This window comes from Hyla sarda, chromosome 2, assembly GCF_029499605.1.
Source record: "Hyla sarda isolate aHylSar1 chromosome 2, aHylSar1.hap1, whole genome shotgun sequence".
NCBI classification, from domain to species: domain Eukaryota; kingdom Metazoa; phylum Chordata; class Amphibia; order Anura; family Hylidae; genus Hyla; species Hyla sarda.
This window is the reverse complement of record NC_079190.1, coordinates 196,675,432-196,698,110: the sequence shown is the minus strand read 5'-3', so window position 1 is coordinate 196,698,110 and position 22,679 is coordinate 196,675,432. Positions and strand designations below refer to the sequence as shown.

At 42.1% G+C, this 22,679-nt stretch overlaps 1 protein-coding gene across 2 annotated transcripts in view; it reads left to right on the top strand.

Annotated features, from left to right (window-relative positions):
* Positions 1–21,937, top strand: part of MFSD9 (major facilitator superfamily domain containing 9) — a 33,607-nt gene extending 11,670 nt beyond the window's left edge. For both annotated transcript variants that reach the window (XM_056556097.1, XM_056556098.1), the window contains 5 exons: positions 5,304–5,391; positions 7,026–7,069; positions 12,289–12,418; positions 16,076–16,285; positions 17,145–21,937. In XM_056556097.1, coding sequence (XP_056412072.1) covers positions 5,304–5,391; positions 7,026–7,069; positions 12,289–12,418; positions 16,076–16,285; positions 17,145–17,932 — 1,260 coding nt within the window. In that variant the 3' untranslated portion in view covers positions 17,933–21,937. The remainder of the gene's footprint in view (positions 1–5,303; positions 5,392–7,025; positions 7,070–12,288; positions 12,419–16,075; positions 16,286–17,144) is intronic.
* The last annotated feature ends 742 nt before the right edge of the window (positions 21,938–22,679 follow it).

The window sequence follows — 22,679 nt, the reverse complement described above, 5'->3', positions numbered from 1 at the left end:
AGCTCCGCCGAGAATCCTGCATTAATCCTGGGCATCAGGCTATAGTTACGATTTTAATACTCACCTGCTGGTTGCTGTGGGTCCCTGGAGGGAAGCGGTGGTGAGATGCCGGGACGCCGCCGACAGAGGAAGCAGCAGGGAGCGATGGACGGCAGCGAGGTCGAGTCCCTGAAGAAGCCGGCGCCATCTTACGTGGAGGTGTCGGGGATTGCGGAGCGCCTGCAGCGCTTCGCGCAAGTTACCGACACCACTGACAGGGCTCCGGTGGGCAGCTGGAGTGACGAGGAGCTGGATGGGGCTGACTGGCTAGCCGAGCCCTTGATGACTGAGGATCTTGCAGGCCCGGCCGCTGGACAGCCGGGGCCTGCATGCAAAGATGGCGCAGGTCAGTCCACTGTTAACCCCCTGTATGCTGGATGGCCGCCGCTTATACTGGGGACTCCTCTACCATGCATCACATGCCACAGGCGGCCTTTGGGGAACCTGCCTCACCATCCCTGGCCACAGAGACTCCCCAGAGTGCTCCCACACGGGCCCCTGTGGACTGTACCCCTGTTGTTGCTAGGGGTGATGCCTTGAATACTGCTGCTGTAATGCAAATCCCTGATCAACTCAATATAGACTGTACTCCTGTTGTTGCTAAGGGCGATGCTGCCATGTATTCTACTTTGGTGATGCATACTCCTAAACAGCTTCTGATGGACTGTGCCCCTGTTGTTGCTAAGGGCGATGCTGCTCTGACTACTACTGCTGTGCTGCATACCCCTAACCAGCTCCCTATGGACTGTGACCCTGCTGTTGCTAAGGGCAATGCGGCCTTGACCACTCCTGCCTAGATACATACTCCTAACCTGCTCCCTATGGACTGTACCCCTGCTGTTGCTGTAGGTGCCACTACCCTGACTAATACCTCTGCGGTGCATACTCCTAGGCGGCCTCCTGTGGACTGTTCCCCTGTTATTGCTAGGGGCGACACTGCTTTGGTCTCTACTACTGCTATGCCTCCTAATGCAGAACCCACTCTGAATGACATTTTCTTATCTCCAAAGGCTACAGAGATGTACAGATGTTGCTGGGTGGTCTACGTGAGGACATCAATCTTATCAGACATGACATGCAGAAAGTCACTGAGAGAGTTGGTGGGGGAACTTGAAGATCGGGTCCCCCCACTTCAGAGGGATATGCACCGTGTTGTCAATGACCTGACCGCCTTAGCTGCCAAATCCGATGACCTAGAAAACCGCCTGCGGCGGAACAATGTGCGGCTTGTCGGAGTCCCTGAAAAAGCAGAGGGTCGTGACCCTAGCGATTATTTTGAGAAATGGCTCCTATCTACCTTTGGGAAACCGATTATGACCCCTCTGTTTGCGGTGGAACGGGTACACAGGGTGCCCACCCGTACTCTCCGCGTCGGGGGCCCCCCCTAGGGCCGTCCTTATCCGAGTGCTCCATTACAAGGACAGAGACATTATTCTTCGTAGGGCTCGGGACTTGGAGTCCATAACTATTGATGGGAACCATATATCTATTTTTCCTGACTTTTCTGCTGAAGTACAGAAACGGCGGGCGAAATATATGGATGTGAAACGTCGCCTTCAGGCCTTAAATGTGAAATACTCCATGTTTTATCTGGCAAGATTGCGGGTGGTTGCCCTAGGAACGGCTCATATGTTTGACACCGCGATTGCAGCGGCGGAGTGGTTGGATAGACATGAGGCGCAGATCCGGCGCGGTAACACTTGACACTCTTGCTGAGACTGGCTGTCATGCTGCGAACTGATGCGGCCTACCTGGGTCGCTCAATGTTTTCTCCTGTTGTCGGTCATTTAGCATAATTTTGTGCCTTATTATCTAGTTGTCAGCCTATGCAAAATAGTTCATTTTGTTTTTACTTGCTCGGATATGAGGTGCAGACCCGGTGCGCTAATACTTGACTCTCTTGAGGAGACTTGAGGTCCTGCTACAACCTGATGTGGCCTACCTGGGCCAGTATATGTTTTCTCATGTTACCAGAGATTTAGCTTAAATTCGTGCTGTCTTTCAGGCGCTCAAAACACACCAGCCTGCCATTTTCTGTTTCTCTGAAACGCATTTGGTGGCTGAGACTAAACATGTATTGAATAAACCGTGGTTTGATCACACGTTCCACACCACGTTTTCGTCACATTACCGTGGTGTGAGTGTTCTCATACATAACAGTATCCTATTTACCAGTATATCTAGTCTTATTGACCCTGAAGGAAGGTTTATTTGTTTATATGGTTCTTTTAATCGTGTCTTGCTAGTTCTGGTTGTGGTATATAGACCTCCCCCCTACTCGGGCTATGTCTTACGTGGGGTGGTTACTTTCTTGTCCTCCCTGCCTGACACACCGCTCTTGGTGGTTGGGGACTTCAATAACTTGATGCATCCTGTGTTGGATAAGTTCCCGGTGCGGGGGTCTGGGGGGCCTTAAGGCCCTACGAGCCTTGCTAGATTTGTGGGGGAGGTGGGATGGGTGGATTTATGGAGGAGGCGCAACCCTGATACGCCGCAATATTCCTGTTACTCTAGTTCTCATGGTACTCTTTCCCTTATAGATTTAGCATTGGGTAATGAGTCTATCCTTCCATTAATTAGCTCAGTTGAGGATCTTCCCCGTAGTCTCTCTGACCATTCCCCTTTAAAGGTACGGTTTACTGGCCATTCTCATCCTAGAATGCGAGGCTCTATGTGGCGACTGAACCCATTTTGGCTTCAGGTTTCTAATGTGGATAACTCACTTTTTGTTGATATTGCTGAGTTCTACAGAATTAATTCCGGGTGGGCTTCGGTGGGTACTGTATGGGACTCACTGAAAGCTTATGTGAGGGGCATCTTTATTAGAGAGATTACATTTTGCAAGTCTAAGAATAGAGCGTTACAGACTACACTGCAGGCGCAGGTCATGGGGGCGGAACAGCAATTTTTTTGTGACCCTTCTGATGTTAATAGGGATAACTGGCAGTCCTTACAATCTATGTTAGATGCGCACTTGATGCACATGGCAGCCAACAAACACTTTTTTCAACAGCAGAAGTATTTTGAGAGTGGTGAGAGTATTTCTCTCCTATGTTCTGATGTTAAACTAATAGCTAAAGTCCTGGCTAATAGACTGCTGAAGGTAATCTCCTCATTGATGGATTGTTTTGTATGTCTATTATTCTGAAAATTTGTTCAATAAAAATTTTCTGATTTAAAAAAAAAAAAAAAACAAGCAAAAAGAAAAATAATGTATTGCAAAGAAGTGTATAGAATCCTAGGCACTGCTGAAATCACCTGTTGATAAGCCCAATATGTAGATACTGGTGTCTTGTGCAATATACAAGTGTCCATAGATTGAAATGCAAACCGTCTGTGGTGCTCACGTAGAAAAACAGATCTTTGGATAACTGTATCATAAAGAACAAACTAAGCACTCACCAGGTAGGTTGCGTCTTTAAATCTTCAGGCTTTTATTTCATTTTTCATCTGAAGATAAGTCGATATCTGGACACGAGCAGTGCGGGAGAGCTGAAGGGTGTGGTGGCGTGGGGGGGGGGGGGGGGGGATGGGCAACTCACCGTATCGCGCTGTGACCCGCTTCGTCAGGCCCCTCTTGAGATGAAAAATGAAATAAAAGCCTGAAGATTTAAAGACGCAACCTACCTGGTGAGTGCTTTGTTTGTTCTTTATGATACAGTTATCCAGAAAGAAAAATAGCCAGCACAACAACCTAATACACGGGTGCACACTGCTATGGCAGATACAGACTATACAAAAAAAGAGGTTTGCAGCAGCACACATTGGTCAAAAAATTGAGGCTCTTAGCGCACCTTTTGATCAAAACTTGTCCCCCATCCACCACGGGGAGGTGGCCTCATTTAGGATGGGACCCTAACCCAAATTCTGAGCCTAATGCTCAGATATCAACTCACTTCTGCTGGGCATATAGCCTCTGACTGGGGCTATATATAAAACCTGGGGTCAAGTCCTGGAAAAAAAAGTGTGGGTACTCACCCAAGATTTCTAATACCCGAACCCCCCCAGTTTGCGCAGAAAAAAACAACACATGCTTGATAAAGGCTTCATGGAGATGCTGAAACATTGTAACATGATAGAATAAATACCACCTTATTTCGAAATTGAGGGCTGCTCCATTGTTTGGATTGGTGACGGGGTTGCTGACGCTGGCACCTTATGGTATATGTTTTGTTTTTTTTAGTTGTGCTGCAAAACTTTTGGTTTTCATGTATGTATGATGTATGTATGTATGTGTGTGTGTGTGTGTATATATATATATATATATATATATATATATATATATATATATATACAGTACAGACCAAAAGTTTGGATACACCTCATTCAGAGTTTTCTTTATTTTCATGACTATGAAAATTGTAGATTCACACTGAAGGCATCAAAACTATGAATTAACACATGTGGAATTATATACATAACAAAAAAGTGTGAAAATATGTAATATTCTAGGTTCTAGCCACCTTTTGCTTTGATTACTGCTTTGCACACTCTTGGCATTCTCTTGATGAGCTTCAAGAGGTAGTCACCTGAAATGGTCTTCCAACAGTCTTGAAGGAGTTCCCAGAGATGCTTAGCACTTGTTGGCCCTTTTGCCTTCATTGGGTTCAGGTCTGGTGACTGTGGAGGCCAGATCATCTGGCGCAGCACCCCATCACTCTCCTTCTTGGTCAGATAGCCCTTACACAGTCTGGAGGTGTGTTTGGGGTCATTGTCCTGTTGAAAAAGAAATGATGGTCCAACTAAACGCAAACCGGATGGAATAGCATGCCGCTGCAAGTGTAAATTAGTTGATTTTGTGCATTTAGTATGTTCCCTAGCCCCAAGATTCACAGTCCAACTACCCGTGTAATTCACTTTAGTAAATATTAGGTAAATATTTGTTTTCTCCTGGATTTTGATCCAAATTTCCCAGAAGATTTCCTAAGAAGCAAAAAAAATCATTTTTACAAAAGAGCGATTGCAGATTTTGCTGCTGATTCGTGAAGACTTTATTGTGTAAGTCAATAGGGAAAATTCCCGATAATAGGAATCAAATAATAAAATTCTGTCTATTATGCTGTGGTGTTTCCCCCACATTGGCCTTCTATATTTTCCAATGACTTATTTTCCCCAGCTATCAATGAGTACATATACATCTAGTGCTGCTGAGTGTATATATAATGCATAAATTGTATAGTTTGATTATAGTCAAATGTTAGCTTTTTATATTTGGTGCTTACTTAATGTATGTGGTATGCTAAAATTTTCCTCTTTTTACCTAGGACCTCTTTGGTGTAAGCATGATCGTGCCACTACTGAACCATCATATGAAATCACTGGGAGCCAGTCCAACTACAGCAGGTATAATAGGTAAGAAAGAGAATTATTACACACTACAAATAGCAGAAATGCTGCAAGATTCTTGAACAATTATTTTACCTTTCAGGCTCCGTTTTCTGCGACGGTGGCCCCAACTGACCTTTTAACCCAGATATGAAGCCAGCCTCAAAGGGTATTTCTAACGCCTTCCCACTCTATTACATAAATGTACATCATGATGATATCTACATTAGGGTGACATGAAGTACATTTATATTATGGAGATCCCGTGTGCTCAGATGCAGAGCACACAGGATCGATGGCAGGTGCCAGCTTTCAAATACAGCCACGCTAAAACCTGCAACTGTTGAGACCGAAGATCACTCTAGTCTCTGCATTTTAATGCTATAATGCTGCGGTCAGTAGTTACTGTGGCATCTATAGGATTGACAGGGGGAGGGGAACCCCGTCACTCCTCAGATACCTCACAATTCGGACATGGAGCTCCAAGGATTGCCATGGCAGCTGGAGGCCAAATTTAAGCCTCCGAGTCTGCCAGCTACAGAAGCCTGTGAGGCCCAACACAGGCTAAATGGCATTGTAACATCAGTGGTCAGAAGATCACAGCCTAGGGGATAAAAAATGTTTCAGAAAAATAAAATAAAGTGTAAAAAGGAAATTGTTCCTTTCCCCATAAAGCTTTCTATATAAAAAAAATGCTTAATAGGTATTGCCACGTTCTTAAATATTTTACTTTAAAACTATAATGTTATTTATCCCAGCTGATAAAGAAAAAAGCATGTATTACACAAATAGTACCAATACAAAGTACATTTCGTACTGCAAAAAATAGACTTTTTAGGCTTTTAGAATATGGTAACATAGAAAAAACTTTTTTTAAGTGATTTTGTAATACAAAGGAAGAAAAAAAAGACATAAATTGGGTATTGCAAGGTGACCACCATAAAAAATAAAAAACAATGATAGAATTATTTTTTCATCTTGCCTGTCCCTGAGGAAGGTGAATTGCACCGAAACATGTCCTATATTCTGTGTGATGCTCTACAAATAAATTTCTTTGTATGGATTTGGAAAATGCTGGGACTTTTTCTGTGTTCTGGATTTAATTCCACCACATTCACCATGACACTAGCTATTGTGCTGACACATAGTTATCATTTATTGCTATAAAGAAGAGAGTGCCAAATTTGGAAAATGCGATTTTTTCCAAATTTTCCAAAATTTTGGAGTCAGAATCACTTGGATAAGTAAAAGTATTCCAAAGTTTTATGCACATAAAGTAAGATTGGTAAGATTTGAAAAATGGGTTGTGGTTAATATTTAGGCTCAGGCTGGTGAAACAAAACATAGAAACAAACTATACTCACCTTTCTTGCTACCCTACTATCACCGCACTTATTCTACTGTGCAGCAATTCTTGAGGTCTGAGTAAGCACAAGAAATTGGCCTCTCAGCCATTCATTGGTCACAGTCATGTCCCGCCTCGTAGAGCTACCTGGACTCTTTGAATTACTTTGGCATTTTGTTAATAGAAGCAGGTCCCTCATGTCAGTCACTATAAATGTTAATTGTATCTTATATTTCTGTATAGGCAGTTGAGAAGTTTCTTTTGCTGCTCAAATGATTCTTGAGCTTTTGGAACTAACATCTGCATTCCTTTTTAGGTTCCTGCTATGGTATTCTTCAACTCTTTTCTAGCTCAATTGTAGTAAGTTTTTTTTTCTTCATATTTTATATTATAATCCACTCTTTGCTATGCCCAAAGAAAACATGTTATGAGAGGACATCTCACATTTGCACTTGTCAACATTGGAGCCATCTTCCTCTAAACAATGTTAAGTGCCTGATCAGTGGGGGACTAAAAATTGGGATCTTTGTCACCCAGAATGAATAAAGCTGCGGATGAGTAATGCACACAGTCACTATATTCAACTACTATGGTACTGATGAAGATGGCCAAACCACAGCAGTCCCATAGAAGTTTAATGTGACAGCAGTGCACATCAGTGACAGGGTAGGACTGGGGCCTATTCTCGTAATAATTGGTTGGGGGCCCCCAACAATAAGACATTTATCACCTATCCTGTAAAAGGACAACAACATTTGGAAGGGACCTAGAGCCCTTAATATATAGGCAACAGACAGGTGGACACTGGAGCTAACTGAGACTATAGACAGGCAGACGTTTAACAGTGCCACTCCCCTCTAAAAGGGCATGCCCTCGAACCCCAATTTGTCCCTTTCATTATATCACATGCCTTGCACATATTGCTATACAGCACCAACAGAATACGTTCATTTGTGTACAAATCACAAAATACAGGACATTATTAACTGTATAAATGTTGTCTAGTTTAACATTTATTGCATATATAAATTGTGGTTACATTGCATAGGTAAATATTTCCATTTGATACTCAGATAAATAGTGCAGATTGTAAGTACCTAGACAGTTAACACTTTGAAAAACTTTTGACATGTCCTTGTTAACATGTTAATAGTTCTAATCGGTGGAAGTCTGTGTTCAGATCTCTACTGATCAGGAGCACGGTCTGTAAGAACTCCGCACTCCTGGCTCTGTGTCACGTGTTCAATGTTTTTTTGTGTGACATTTTTAAATATGTGAACTTCATTAAGTTTTATGATTGAATTAATGTTTTCATTTGTTTCAAAAGAGTGCATAAACCCTTATTTGACAGCTACTCCCTACGCCCCCACTTTCTCTGCTACTAGACTAAGCTTCTGAATGTAGAACACCTAGAATGCCCTGCCGTTGGCTGATGTAACCTCTGGTATCAAAACTTGCTCATGATAGTGCTGACTGAAACTCAAGGACTTTTGTAAGGGTTCTTATAGATCCAGGGAACAGCCCCAGGACATGTGACCATGCCAGGCTTAGTAACAGATACATTGGTGACATATTTTTCATGATGACAATCTCTACTGTAATTCCATTTACCATCTAATCTAAATCCATTTTCCATTTAACTCTATCAGCTCTGGCTTGCATGTCTGTGCAAAGTGCCTCCAAAATAGTAGCAGCTACATATGCTTTCATAAGTGACATCCACAGTGTCCTCATAGTAGTAACAACATCAGTGTTCAATAGTAGTTAAAATGCCCAATAAAAGTGAAAGCCACAGTTATACCCATCACAGTAAAAACCGCAGTAATACATAACAATGACAGCCACAATGCCTCCATAACAGTGACCATCACGGTGTCCCCATAACAGTGTCATCAACTGTTGCTGTTATGGGGCACAATAAAGGTGCCTTCACTGACATTCCGGCCAGAGGACCTCTAGAACAGTGTTTCTCAAGCGTGGTCCTCGAGACTCCCAACAGGTCATGTTTTAAGGATTTCCTTAGTCTTTCACAGGTGATATAAATGTGGTGATGCCTGATGCACTGACCAGAATTATATCACCTGCGCTTGAGAAACACTGCTTTAGAACAAAGTCTGCCCATTTTAACTGTGTCACTTTTAACAGCCATGAAGCCACTATAACTATGCCAGCCAAAGTACCCCCATAACTATGTAAGCTGCAGAACACTTTACCGTGCCAAGCACACTGTACTCATAGGCTCTCCCCATGCATAAAGCTTTGACAACCACGGCAAGAAGCAATGGTGAACACTCCCTCTCCATGCATCTGTATGGGAGAGCCTGAGATACAGCACTCCTTTAACGGGGTATTCCAGGCAAAAACTTTTTTTTTTATATATCAACTGGCTCCGGAAAGTTAAACAGATTTGTAAATTACTTCTATTGAAAAATCTTAATCCTTCCAATAGTTATTAGCTTCTGAAGTTTTCTGTCTAACTGCTCAATGATGATGTCAAGTCCCGGGAGCTGTGCATGATGGGAAAATATCCCCATAGGAACTGCACAGCTCCTGGGACGTGAGTCATCAGAAAGCAGTTAGACAGAAAACAGCAACTCAACTTCAGAAGCTAATAACTATTGGAAGGTTTAAGATTTTTTAATAGAAGTAATTTACAAATCTGTTTAACTTTCCGGAGCCAGTTGATATATATAAAAAAAGTTTTGGCCTGGAATACCCCTTTAACTCACATTGATCTAGTGAGACAATATGAGCAGAGGCCACGCCTGGGAACTTGGGGCATGTGAACTGAATCCCAGACCCTGTGAGCAAAATATATTGCAGTGTTTTGGTCAGTATTTTCAGCCAAAATCAGAAAAAGATTTTATTTTTTTAAATGAACTACTCCTTTAAGAGGCCTGGCCCTGCTCGCATGAATTAGCAAGCATGGCCTATTATAAATGAAACCAATAACACTATGAAGTAGGGATCGACCGGTATAATCACGATTTTGGGCATTATCGGTATCGGCAATTGCCTTGCCGATAAGCCGATAATGCCCCGCCCCCACCGCACCGCGACCGCCACCCCCCCGACCCACCGCACCGCGTCGCACCCCCCACCGTGATGCTGGGCGGTATACCGGTATGGATTTTTGCCCATACCGCTATACCGGTCGGGCCCCTCCCCCACCCTCCGAGTCAATAAAAAAATTAAACATACCCGTAATGGGGGTGGTCCGGACCATCCATCCTTCCTTCCTGTAGTGTCCGGGGGCGTTCCGGGTGAAGAGTGAACCGGTCCGGGCTGTCCTTCTTCTCCGGCGGTCATCTTCTCCACTCCGGGCAGGCTCCAGCCTAGTACACTGCATAGACGCCGCTACGCCGTGACGTCAGGTGCATCGCTGCGCACGGGCGTCACTGCGCAGTGGCGTCTATGCAGCGTACTAAGCCGGAGCCTGCCCGGAGTGGAGAAGATGACCGCCGGAGAAGAAGGACAGCCCGGACCGGTTCACTCTTCACCCGGAACGCCCCCGGACACTACAGGAAGGAAGGATGGCCCGGACCACCCTGACAGGTAGGGGGAGAGAAGCGGGTGGTGGCGGCGGTCTATGGCCCCGCAAAAGCCACTGCAGATCATTGATTTAAAGCGCCCGCTTTAAATCAATGATCTGCAGCGGTGTCGCAGGGGGTTAAATAGCCGATAACTTATACCGGAATATCGGTATAAATTATCGGCTATCGGCCCTAACCTGCACCGATTATCGGTATCGGCCCTAAAAAACCGATATCGGTCGATCCCTACTAAGAAGTCCCTAGTGTTTTCCTATAGATGGGTGCCTAATTTACTAGCTTCAGCCTAAAACTCCGAAATCTTATGGGTCATTCACTGAGATAGGTAGAAAAGTAATAGCATATTACAACAGTATAAGACAAATAAAGGATTTAGTTAGCTTTTTGCCATTGATGATTTTGCAGTAACACCAATAAATTCAAGAGGAGGTTTGGATATCAAAGGTGAAGGCAGGCATGCTTGGCATCACAGCGGGGGATATTTTTACCCCAGCATACCTGTGATGAAAGCTACCAGGGGATGAAAGCTGTGACCACATTGCCTGCCAAGCAATCTAGCATTGTTCTGTATTGTTTGTACTTTTTTGTACTTTGTACTTTTTTCAGACTGAATATTATATGAGCAACTAGCACTCTGCACCTTATAAGGAGAGTACTTGTGAGCTGCCTGTCGCTTTTTTTATCTGCTAGCCATTAGCTTTTAATCCCGTCCGGCCACAACTTCCTTTATAATTTTTTCAGCTGTGTTTCCAGAATTTTTAATCACATCCTGAGAGAAGAGTTACTGAAACTAGTCATCCCCATATACGCAGTGCAAAATAAAAAGCACATGTACCACATGCCTTTCTCTCGGGGTAATATATGCTGTCTGCATAGTGCCTCATACTTAGTCGGGCTCCTGTTGCCAAGAAAGTTTCCGTAATTGCAGAGGAGGACACTTTTATTTTTACATTATTTACATTGCAATTGATTTCTTTCTTCTTATTATTAAAAGCAATAGACACATTAGAAATGGGAAAAATTACTTTTACATATGTTAGTGTTTACTTTGAGTTAAAAATGTTTCAACCTTTGTCCCTCCATTTATTTTCAGACCCCTAATTTGCCATGTACAGCCTTCTTTTAGGTTTAGATTCTTATGTTAGTGTGTCCTGCATGTGATACATGCTGGATGTGAGTGTAGTTTGTGTATAAGGCTACAGTTTTCTGTGGCTGCTCTGCTTTCTATATTTGTACGCAGCCTATGTGATTATGTTCAGCAAACTGTATGTGAGTTCTTCCCTATCTACAGTCTGTGAGCTGTCCTCTATGTATGCTCTCCCCTCCACCCACACTTTGAGCTGCTGTTGCACAACTCCTTCTGCCTCCTGCTACTATGTTCACATCTATATGCAATGTGGCATACCCACATCAGGTACATTGAGGTAGGTTCAGACAGTTTCTAAGCATATATTGTTATTTTGTGGGACACAGTAAGTCTTTTGAGACCTGCAAAATAATTGTATGCATAGAAATGGACTGAATGTAGTCACATTGCATGAGTACGCTGTGGTATATGTCAGCATACTGTTCTGCAATGCAGAAAGCCCATCTTATGTTTTTTTTATTTTTTTCTTATCTTCTTATCTTTCTCCTTGCAGCAGCAAAATAGTAGGGAATTTGTAATAAAGACCATTAAGAAAGTTGCTTTGTTTTGCATTCAGCAAACAAATCATTCCAAAGGTGTCCATAACCTTTAATGGGGTACTCCACTGAAAATTTTCTTTTAAATCAACTGGTGCCAGGAAGTTAAACAGATTTGTAAATTACCTCTCTTAATCCTTCCAGTACTTATTAGCTGCTGTATGCTCCACAGGAAGGTCTTTTATTTTTGGATTTCCTTTCTGCCTGACCACAAGTATAAACTTATTATTATTTTAAGTTGACCAAGTACTGACCCCTGTGGTACCCCACTAGTAACTGTCACCCAAACAGAGTAAGTTCCATTGATACCCACCATCTGTTTTCTATTTTTTTTTTTTTTTGCAGGGGAGTTGGAGTGATCTAGTTGGAAGAAGGTATGCACTGCTTACCTGTATTCTTATCAGTGCACTTGGATATGGTCTTCTTGGGCTTTCCATTAACATATACATATATGCACTCGCTAGAATACCTGTGGGTAAGTCTTTGTAACAATTAAAATTTACCTGTTTGTGAATAAGTGAACTTATTGTTTTAAGATAACTAATAATTTACTTTGTTACTTTTACGACTTTTCCAGTCCGGAGATCCATTTTTCGACACAGATGAGTAACCTACAACTATTTTGGCTAAATAGTACAGCTTGCATCTCTTTAACCCCTTAAGGACGCAGGGTTTTTCCATTTTTGCATTTTCATTTTTTCCTCATCACCTTCTAAAAATCATAATGCTTTCAATTTTGCACCTAAAATTCCATATTATGACTTATTGTTTGCACCTCCAATTTTAATTTACAGTGACAATAGTCATTTTACCAAAAAATCCACGTCGAAAAGGAAAAAAAGTTCATGGTGCGAAAAAATTTAAGAAAAAATGCCATTTTGTTAATTTTGGGGGCTTCCGTTTCTATGCAGTGCCTTTTTCGGTAAAAATTACACCTTATCATTATTCTGTAGGTCCATACGGTTGAAATGATACCCTACTTATATAGGTTTGATTTTGTAATACTTCTGAAAAAAATCATAACTACATGCAGGAAAATTTATGTGTTAAAAATTGTCATCTCCTGACCCCTGTAACTTTTTTATTTTTCCGCGTATGGGCCGGAATATTGGCTAATTTTTTGTGCCGTGATCTGAAGTTTTTATCGGTACCATTTTTGTATTGATCAATCTTTTTGATCTCTTTTTATTCATTTTTTCATGATATAAAAAGTGACCAAAAAATATGTTATTTGGAATTTTTTTGCACGCACGCCATTAACAATGCGGTTTAATTAACTATATAATTCGGACATTTCTGCACGCGGCGATACCACATATGTTTATTTTTATTTACACTGTTTTTACATAGCTTTGCATTGATCAGTGTTATAGGCGGTCGATTGCTCAAGCCTGGATCTCAGGCTTGGACCAATCAATCGCCAATCGGACGCAACGGAGGCAGGTAAGGGGACCTTCGCTCGCATCCTAGCTGATTAGGACATTGCGATTTTATCATGATGGTCCCGATCAGCCCGACTGAGCTGCCGGGAAGCTTTCACTTTCATTTTAGACATGGCGATCAACTTTGATCGCCGCGTCTAAAGGGTTAATAGCGTGCGTCACAACGATCAGTGCGGCACGCTATTAGCCCAGGGTCCCGGCTATCATTAGCCACCGGGACCAACCCGGTATGACGCGTGAGACCCCGCGTTATATACCGGGACCGGTACGCCCTGCATCCTTAAGGAGTTAAAGGGGTATTCCAGTAAAAAAAACTTTTTTTTTTCATATCAACTGGCTCCAGAAAGTTAAACAGATTTGTAAATTACTTCTTTAAAAAAAAATCTTAATCCTTAATCAGTTGCTGAAGTTGAATTTTTCTTTTCTGTCTGACAACAGTGCTCTCTGCTGACACCTCTGTCTGTCTCAGGAACTGTCCAGAGCAGGAGAGGTTTGCTATGGGGATTTGCTCCTACTATGGACAGTTCCTGAGACAGACAGAGGTGTCAGCAGAGAGCACTGTTTTCCGACTGAAAAGAACAGCTCAACTTCAACAGCTGATAAGTACATTAAGGATTAAGATTTTTTATAGAAGTAATTTACAAATCTGTTTAACTTTCCAGAGCCGGTTGATATGATTTTTTTTTTTCCCACTGGAATACCCCTTTAAAAGGGTACCTCTAATTGTGCTCCCGGTGACAGGATTCCAGCATTAGCTGGAAGTCCCATGCAAGGCTATGGGACTTCTAGCAAATCCATCTCCAGATCGCAATAGTCTCGAGACAAGTCACGTGATCAAAAGTGGATGCTAAATTTGAGAATACGTCCTGCTGCCAGGAGCATGATTACATGTACTTCTTAACCTTTCAGCTCTTGGTTTCTGAGGAAGTCAAATTCCCCACCTTGGCCTGTGATTGGCTGTGTGGGCACTTCAGGCAGGTGATTATGACCTTTTTTTTTTTTTTTTTTTTTTTTTTTTATGCTACCCTGAGCCAATTTTAATTTTTTTTTCTTGCTGAAGTTGGACAACCCCTAAAATAAAGTATAAATGTGAAAATCGAATAATGTATCCCAACTCTGATGTCTGGTGTCTATGTCCCATGGGCTCTGAAATTTAAAAAATCTTAACTAAAGCCAAAATCACTGATCTTTGTTATTCCAACCACCTGGCCACCTATGATAACTATGAGTAAGGCATGGCTGACCTTCAGGTTTTGCTCAAGACTGCTGCTAACTCATTTCACTTAAAAGGGGTAAGTTGTATCTCTCTACCCTGTACCTAATGAGGGGTCATGATGAGACATAGGGATCGATGGGCTTTCAACATTCAGTCCCTCACCAGTCAATTAACGGGGTTATCCAGGAAAAAACTTTTTTTTATATACATCAGCTGGCTCCAGAAAGTTAAACAGATTTGTAATTGACTTCTATTAAAAAATCTTAATCCTTTCAGTACTTATGAGCTTCTGAAGTTAAGGTTGTTCTTTTCTGTCTAAGCGACCTCTGATGACACGTGTCTCGGGAACAGCCCAGTTTAGAAGCAAATGCCCAAAGCAAACCTCTTCTAAACTGGGCAGTTCCTGAGACACATGTCATCAGAGAGCACTTAGACAGAAAAGAACAACCTTAACTTCAGAAGCTCATAAGTACTGAAAGGATTAAGATTTTTTAATAGAAGTAATTTACAAATCTGTTTATCTTTCTGGAGCCAGTTGATCTAAAAAAAAATTTTTTTCCTGGAATACCCCTTTAAATATGCCGCCACTTTCTTTGGTGTGAACTTGTTTAGAAAATCATTTTGGGGATTTTTTACTTTGCAGGATCCTTTTTATTAGAGACAATAATATAGATCAGAAGAGGTAGCCTTAATGGTAGGTTGATACAGGCAAAAACCAAGCCTGTGTTAAATGCCTTACCACATCGTGTTCTCAGCTGAGATCAGTGTTTGTGTGTTGTGATCAGCTTGTCACTTCTGCGCAGTTCTCCTTTTCCACTGAAGTCAATAGAAGCAGGTTTTCTAAAATTATTCTGCATGATTTTTGATGTGAAAATGTGTGCAGGTTTTGCTTGTGTAACATGCTCTAATGCAGTGTTCCCCAACCTGTGGCCCTCCAGCTGTTGGAAGACGAAGGCTGTCTGGGCACGAGTAGAATTGTAGTTTTGCAACAGCTGGAGAGCCACCATTTGGGGAACACTGGCTTAAGAAAAGTTTTCTAGCTACGGTATTTCAAAATTTCAGCTTATCCATAGGATAACTATTTTATGTCTGATCCCTGAGGATCTGAACACTGGGACCCCCAGCGATCACAAGAACAGGGGTCCACAGTGCCTCTTGTTTATGGAGCGGCACTTGAGTACGTGTGCTTCTTTGCCATTCAAGGTCTGTTGGGCTGTCATAGTCCCATAAAGCCTGAATGCAGTGGCAGTATTCATACTTGACCGCTGCTCAATTCAAAGGTCTATCACCTGCCCTATAGATTATTCCATTATCATAGAATTGTCTGTTGAGAAGTATTTTTATTTGCATGAACAAATGTATGTGCTTGATGTATCCATTTTGGTAAAAAGACAGGTGTTCCTGTCTGTAGAACAGATAAGAAAAATTGGGGGGAAACATTTTTAAAATATGTTTTTCCCTTTTTTTTCTATAGGGATTTTTAAACATTCACTTTCCATTTCAAAAGCATTCCTCTCTGACCTTGTGCCTGAGAAAGAGCGCCCCCATGTCATGGGAAGATTTAATTCAGCTTCGAGCATGGGTTTTATCCTGGGACCTGTTGTAGGTGGTTACCTTACAGAGTTGCCAAGTGGTTTTTATATTACCTCTCTCCTTTGTACATGTATATTCATTATCAATGCAGGTAAGAAATGAAAAAAATAGCATGATTTTAACCATTGCATGCCCATGCCTTCCTTACAGATGTGTCCATCCTTTACTGTATTTAAATTGAATAACACTGATAAAGTATGCATTAAAGAACATGTAAATGATATTGTTACAGACATTCAAAACATAAAACATATACCTTACATACATTTTATTAACTTGGGAAACGGTTGCGATGAATGGCTGATGGATAACATCTGATAGAGGCACCCAACACAGGTTTATATCTTTTAACATAGGAGCCAGTGCCATCTTGTGCCATTCATCTCAGATGTGTAAAGGCAAGCAAAAAGGGATGACATATCAGTACTTTTGTGTTTATTACTCCTATTCATCAGTATGGATGAGGCATTTTCCCGTTTCATAGGATATGCCATAGAAGTGTAATAGATGCCGATGCCACCTCTGTAGCCTGCATATTGAGAACAAGGGCCATCCAGCTGGCTTGCAGCAGCTGAAGGTAGTCTCAAAGCCCAAAACAGCTGTTTTATGCACTATATGTCACTCTTATACCGGTAAATAGGTGTTGCATATATATCGTAGCACCATGAGCGCCATGGTTCCCTAAATGCCAATAGGGTTGCTTAAAAAACTGTTGGGTCTGGCACATTGAAGTAAGTGGTCATCTAGATAATGCATGGGAGCAGCTCTTTGCTCTAATAGATTGGGAGACCCCTTTATTTTCATCAATGCTCTTATTGGGCAGTTATTTAATAGCTTCATCCAAAAACACAGAAGCATGACCAACCCTTGTCTTTGTGCTACACCTTGCTGCTATTTTGTACCCAAAGACATATACAGCGATGTCAGTTATGGAATGTTTTCATTTTTAGGTCTTGTTTGGATGATGCCACGGACTATGGACAAAGTGAACATTGTTATACCTAGCAGCCGTCTGAGCTTACACAATAACCTGATATCTAAATCTGATAATACAATCCACGCATCAAAGGATCTCAATGGCGTAATTCCTACCAGATCTGCACAGACTTTGTGGGCACAGATTGTATCTGTTTTTAAGAAAGTCACAGGTGTGGCTTTTTCTCAGATGTGGGACATATTTTTGGTTCGTCTGCTTATAGCAGTCGCTGTGATGCTGTATTACAGCAACTTTGCTTTGGCAATGGAAGAAAGGTTCCATATGACTCCGCGGATGACTGGTTATTTAATAAGTTATGGCAGCACTCTTGGAGCTCTTGCTGGTTTTTCACTTGGACCACTTTCTAGACTTTATCAATATAATAGTTACACAATGTTGTTACATTCCAGTGTTCTTACTTTCTTTTCCATTCTGTTGTATTCTGTGGCACCCAAAATGTGGATAGTAATATTATCTTCGACATTCTTGGCTTTTTCCACAAGTATAGGGAGAACATGCATTGTGGATCTAGAACTCACACTAGGTCACAAGCATGGAAGCGGTACTCTTATAGGTGTTGGGCAATCTGTGACATCAGTGGGACGTATACTTGTACCCCTTTTCTCAGGAATTGCACAGGAATATAGCCCTTGTGGTCCGCCACAGCTTGGTGCTGTCTTAGCATTAGCATCTATATTTTTAATGTACAAAAGTAAATCACATTATGATGGGTCAGCTCTAAGCAAACAGAAAAGGGAATAAATAGCCCTTCTTTGATGTAGGGACATGATGGAAATGTATTGAATTTTAACTAGGGGCATGTGCAATAACTACTGATATCTATAGAGTAAAACACAAAATGCTGTCTCTTTAAAAGCCATGACTTGTACTTGAGGCTAAGCTACTGATGTAAAGATTTTAATGTAACACTTTACTGATTGTAACCAACAGGATCATGGCCGTTCTGCTGTTCAGTCTCCTTAATATGGTTAATTCTCAGTAGGCTGGAATTGCCTGGAAATGGCTTTAGCGCATGTAGCCATAGTTTAAGTGCCTCTTTAGAAGCAGATTTGCTCGAAAATTTATTGCAGTTAAATAGGATATATTACAAAAGTAGACACATTTTTAGTGAGATGAGTTTATATTAAAATTGATATCTTGGCTGTGGGCAAACTGGGTTATTATGCCATGGTCATTTGTTTAACATTAAAGGGGTGTTTCCATCATAAAATGTAACAACATTGATGGGGGTATGACTTCTGGGAACCTTGCTGATCCAGAGAGCATGATGGGCAGTGGTCCTTCAGCTTTTATCCTGGACATTGGCTCTAATTGTCACCCACTATGCAGACAGTCTCAGCACTGTCCCATTCTACTAAACTGGTCTGTGCTGTAGTGTTATCTAATGTGTAAGCTACCTTATTTAAAAAAAAAAAGAGTCTAAAACATACTATTTCGTATGTCCTATTACGCAACATTCATAATGAATCAAAATGTGTTTGAGAAACAGAAACCGGATAGTCAACTAAAGTATGGGGGCTTTACATCTGTACAGACAGTGGTGCACACACAGGGGGCTCACCCCCTTTTCCCACCTTTCCCCTACTACTGCTACTGCATTGGGTCCAAAAAGCATCAGTGTCAAACACAGTGTTGTGCCATAGGCACTTGAAAAAAAAAGTCTTTGAGATTGGCAAGTATATCATGCCACCAACCTCATACCATGGTACCAGGCCTCCCCTCTCCGCACACACACAACAAACATTAAAATTTTGAGGGGATTTTTATTGACACGTCACTAAACTATGTTTTTAGCAATCATTACTAGAATTTATTACAGTAAAATTTACCTTAGTGGTTTTGTGGATCTGGTCTGCACAGATGTTTTACTTAATATTTTAAACGGTTTTAACCCAATGTTACAATGTATGGAGGTGTATTTTGTTTGGTCTATTCACACTGCAGTGTACATTACAGTTATACATGTAACTGTCCTATAACTGACCTGTAGACGCAGTTCATAGGAATTGTTTTGCTGGATACTTCTATATGGAATAGCAGTACAGATTTCTCAGCTCTGTATAGTTTTAATTATGTATTCCAACATGTAATAGCCCAACAAATGCCAAAAGTACACTCTTTTGGTATCCATCAGGGGAATGGAACATTAATAAACATTAGTAATATGCTTTTGCCACAAGAGATTCAAGTTACACTTATGCGCTTTCCCAGTGCATACACCAAATGGACACTACAGATGCAATGTGAATAGACCCTTTCCAACGTGTGTGGGTGGCTTAGCTTAGATTTGTTTTATATACATTGCCTTCGTTTTAGTATAGGGTTTTACCGTGGGCACTGTGAATTAATACAGGAAAAAGTAATCTCTCCCAGAGTGTATGTATCTTGAAAGGCTTCTTTTTAGTTTCAGTAAGGCCCCATTGCGTGCACTGATGCACAATGTAAATGAGCACCGATCTTGTAGATCAGCGCTTGTGTACAGAGACTATTACAAGGCTCCACCACAGCAAGGATAGGTCTGCACAAACTAATGCAGAATCGTTCGCCATTAAAACTTTTTTTTTCATAATTCTTAAAAGTGGTACGGCACACAAGTGTGTCCAGCGGATTACGGGTTTTTGATGGCTTTCAAGTACATGTGCTGAAATGCATCCAGAACCTTTACCCCGCTGGACATACCACTTTTTAGAATTATGAAATAAAGAAGCAAGTTTAATGGCATGCTGGATCAACTTCTTTTCCTTTATACTACGTGATTCGCACCAAGCCAGTGTGGATCTGAGTACCTGTTTCTACTACAGATGTGAGATGAAAGTTTGCACTATATTACTGCTTCAAGAACATCATGGCCGACGATAAGCTGAGCGGCAGTGTGATACATTTCTGCTCAGCCTACTTACCTTTACTCTTTCAGCAGCAGGAGTAAAAAATAAGCACAAGGTTAGATAGGGCTTCTCACCTTCTCAGGATTCCAGAAATACCTTTTTTTTATTTATTTATTTATTTTAATCAGGCTAAAGTGTCCAGTAGGCATTCCCTAGCACAGAAAGAGCCCAGGATAAGCCAGCCCAACTCTGCTTATTCATTGCCAGTGGGCACAGAGGTGGTGGACAAGAGATGATGGGCTGGCTAACCCTGGACTGTTACCTTGTTGGAAAATGCCCACTGGGCACTGGAGCCTTATTTGTATAGTAACAAAAATGTCTTATGTCTCTTTGCTGAAAAAGGACTACCGTATTTTTTTGCCGTATAAGACACACTTTTTCTTCCCCAAAACTGGGGGGGAAAAGTCGGTGCGTCTTATACGGCGAATACAGCCCTATCACGGCGGTCCCTGCGGCCATCAATGGCCGGAACCCACGGCTAATACAGGACATCACCGATCGCGGTGATGCCCTGTATTAACCATTCAGGCGCGGCGATCAAAGCTGACCGCCACGTCTGAAGGGAAAGTGACACTAACCCGGCTGTTCAGTCGGGCTGTTCGGGACCGCCGCGATTTCACCGCGGCGGTCCCGAACAGCCCGACTGAATAGCCGTTTTAGTGCTTACAGGACACCGGGGGGACCTTACCTGCCTCCTCGGTGTCTTCTCCGTTCAGGGATCCCCTGTATGGCCGGCGCTCTCCTTCCTCGTCATCACGTCGTCGCGTACGTGCGTCGGCGTGCGTAACGACGTGATGGCGGCGACGGAGAGCGAGGATACCCGGCCGGCAGCAGAGACATTCAGCAGCAGGCCGGCAGCAGAGTGACGGGGACACGGCGACAGCGATGGAGCGACATCCAGGGCAGCGGTGACGGGTCCGGAGCGGCGGGCACACGTGAGTATTACCTCCTATGCAGTGGTCTTCAATCTGCGGACCTCCAGATGTTGCAAAACTACAACTCCCAGCATGCTTGGACAGCCGTTGGCTGTCCGGGCATGCTGGGAGTTGTAGTTTTGCAACATCTGGAGGTCCACAGGTTGAAGACCACTATTGGGTTCAAAATCTTAAATTTTTTAGATTTTGCACCTAAAAATAGGGTGCGTCTTATACGCCGGTGCGTCCTATAGGGAGAAAAATACGGTATATAGATAAAGAAGTATGCACAAAATTCTAATGAGAAGCCATATCTAGCCATTAGCTTAGTTTTATCCCTGTGAGTTCTGACTGGACTGCTTTAAATATATTAATTCCTAAAAGTACAGTTTTGGAAGTTTGAGATGTAGAAGGTTTAGTGGTAGAAGACTATTGGAATTCTTAAAATCCTGTACTTATAGCCCTGTCATAAACTAGAACAATGTAGTGTGATCTGCAAACAAATAAGTTATCAGAGAATAGTGAAGGGGAATGAACTGCAATATTGCACACATTCTATGGAGGTTCCTTCATGCTTGGTCTCCTGTGTTTCAAACTGTACAACCCCCTTCTTCATCAAGGTAAAGTAATAATGGAGTAATTCATTGCATTTGCAAGAACATTTATGTCGTTTAAAAATAGGGAATGTTATATAGCATGTGTATTCCAAATCCCCCACTAGATGGTGCTATAACACCTACTAATAATGTTTAATCCTCTAGTTATATTTATGACAAAGAAGAGGTTTGGTTTGAAATCCCAAACCACTATCAGGTATCACGTCTACTTGCATTTACCTATTAGAATATGTCAACAATATTTTGAGTCTTTGAATAAGTTATGTGGTGTAATTTATTTCCATTACTTCATATTCTGCAGAATAAATTATGGATGTGGTGTACAGCTAACTTAATGTGTGTAATGTCTCTTTTATTGATATTTAAAGTGTGATTTACTTACCAAAGTAAGTTCAGAGCTTATATCTGGCTCAGTAACATGAGATCTCCTTAGGAAAAACCCCAAATGTTTAAATTATCAATGTCTGAAAGAGGGATAGCATCATAGTTCTGGAGGTATGAGTTAAAATATAGCATACATCAGCATCATTTTATGACAGGATGCTGACAGCTACCTCTTGTGTACTACAGAAATGCTGTGGGAGCCTGGCCTAAGGCAAAACACTCTTAAAGGGGCACTCCACCTCTAGACATCTTTTGGATGTCTGATCGCGGGGGTCCGGCCTCTGGGACGCCCTGCGATCTCCATGCAGCACCTGGCGTTCTGAACATTATGTTCACAACGTTTGGTGCAGGCGTCCATGGTCGTGGTGTTACGCCACGCCCCCTTGTGATGTTACTCCACACCCCCATTCATGTCTTGAGGAGGGGGTGTGGTTGCCATGGACCCCGGCCACCTGAACCAAAAGTTCTGAAAATAATGTTCAGAACGCCAGGTGCTGCATGGAGATCGTGGGGGTCCCAGTGGCCAGACCCCCAGGATCAGACATATTATCTCCTATCCTTTGGAAAGGGGATAAGATGTCTAGGGGCGGAGTACCCCTTTAAGTGCATGGTACTGAACATATAGACCAGAGACTATGGTACTACAGATATTATCTGTCACAGAGGAAAATGCATAATAAGGACATAG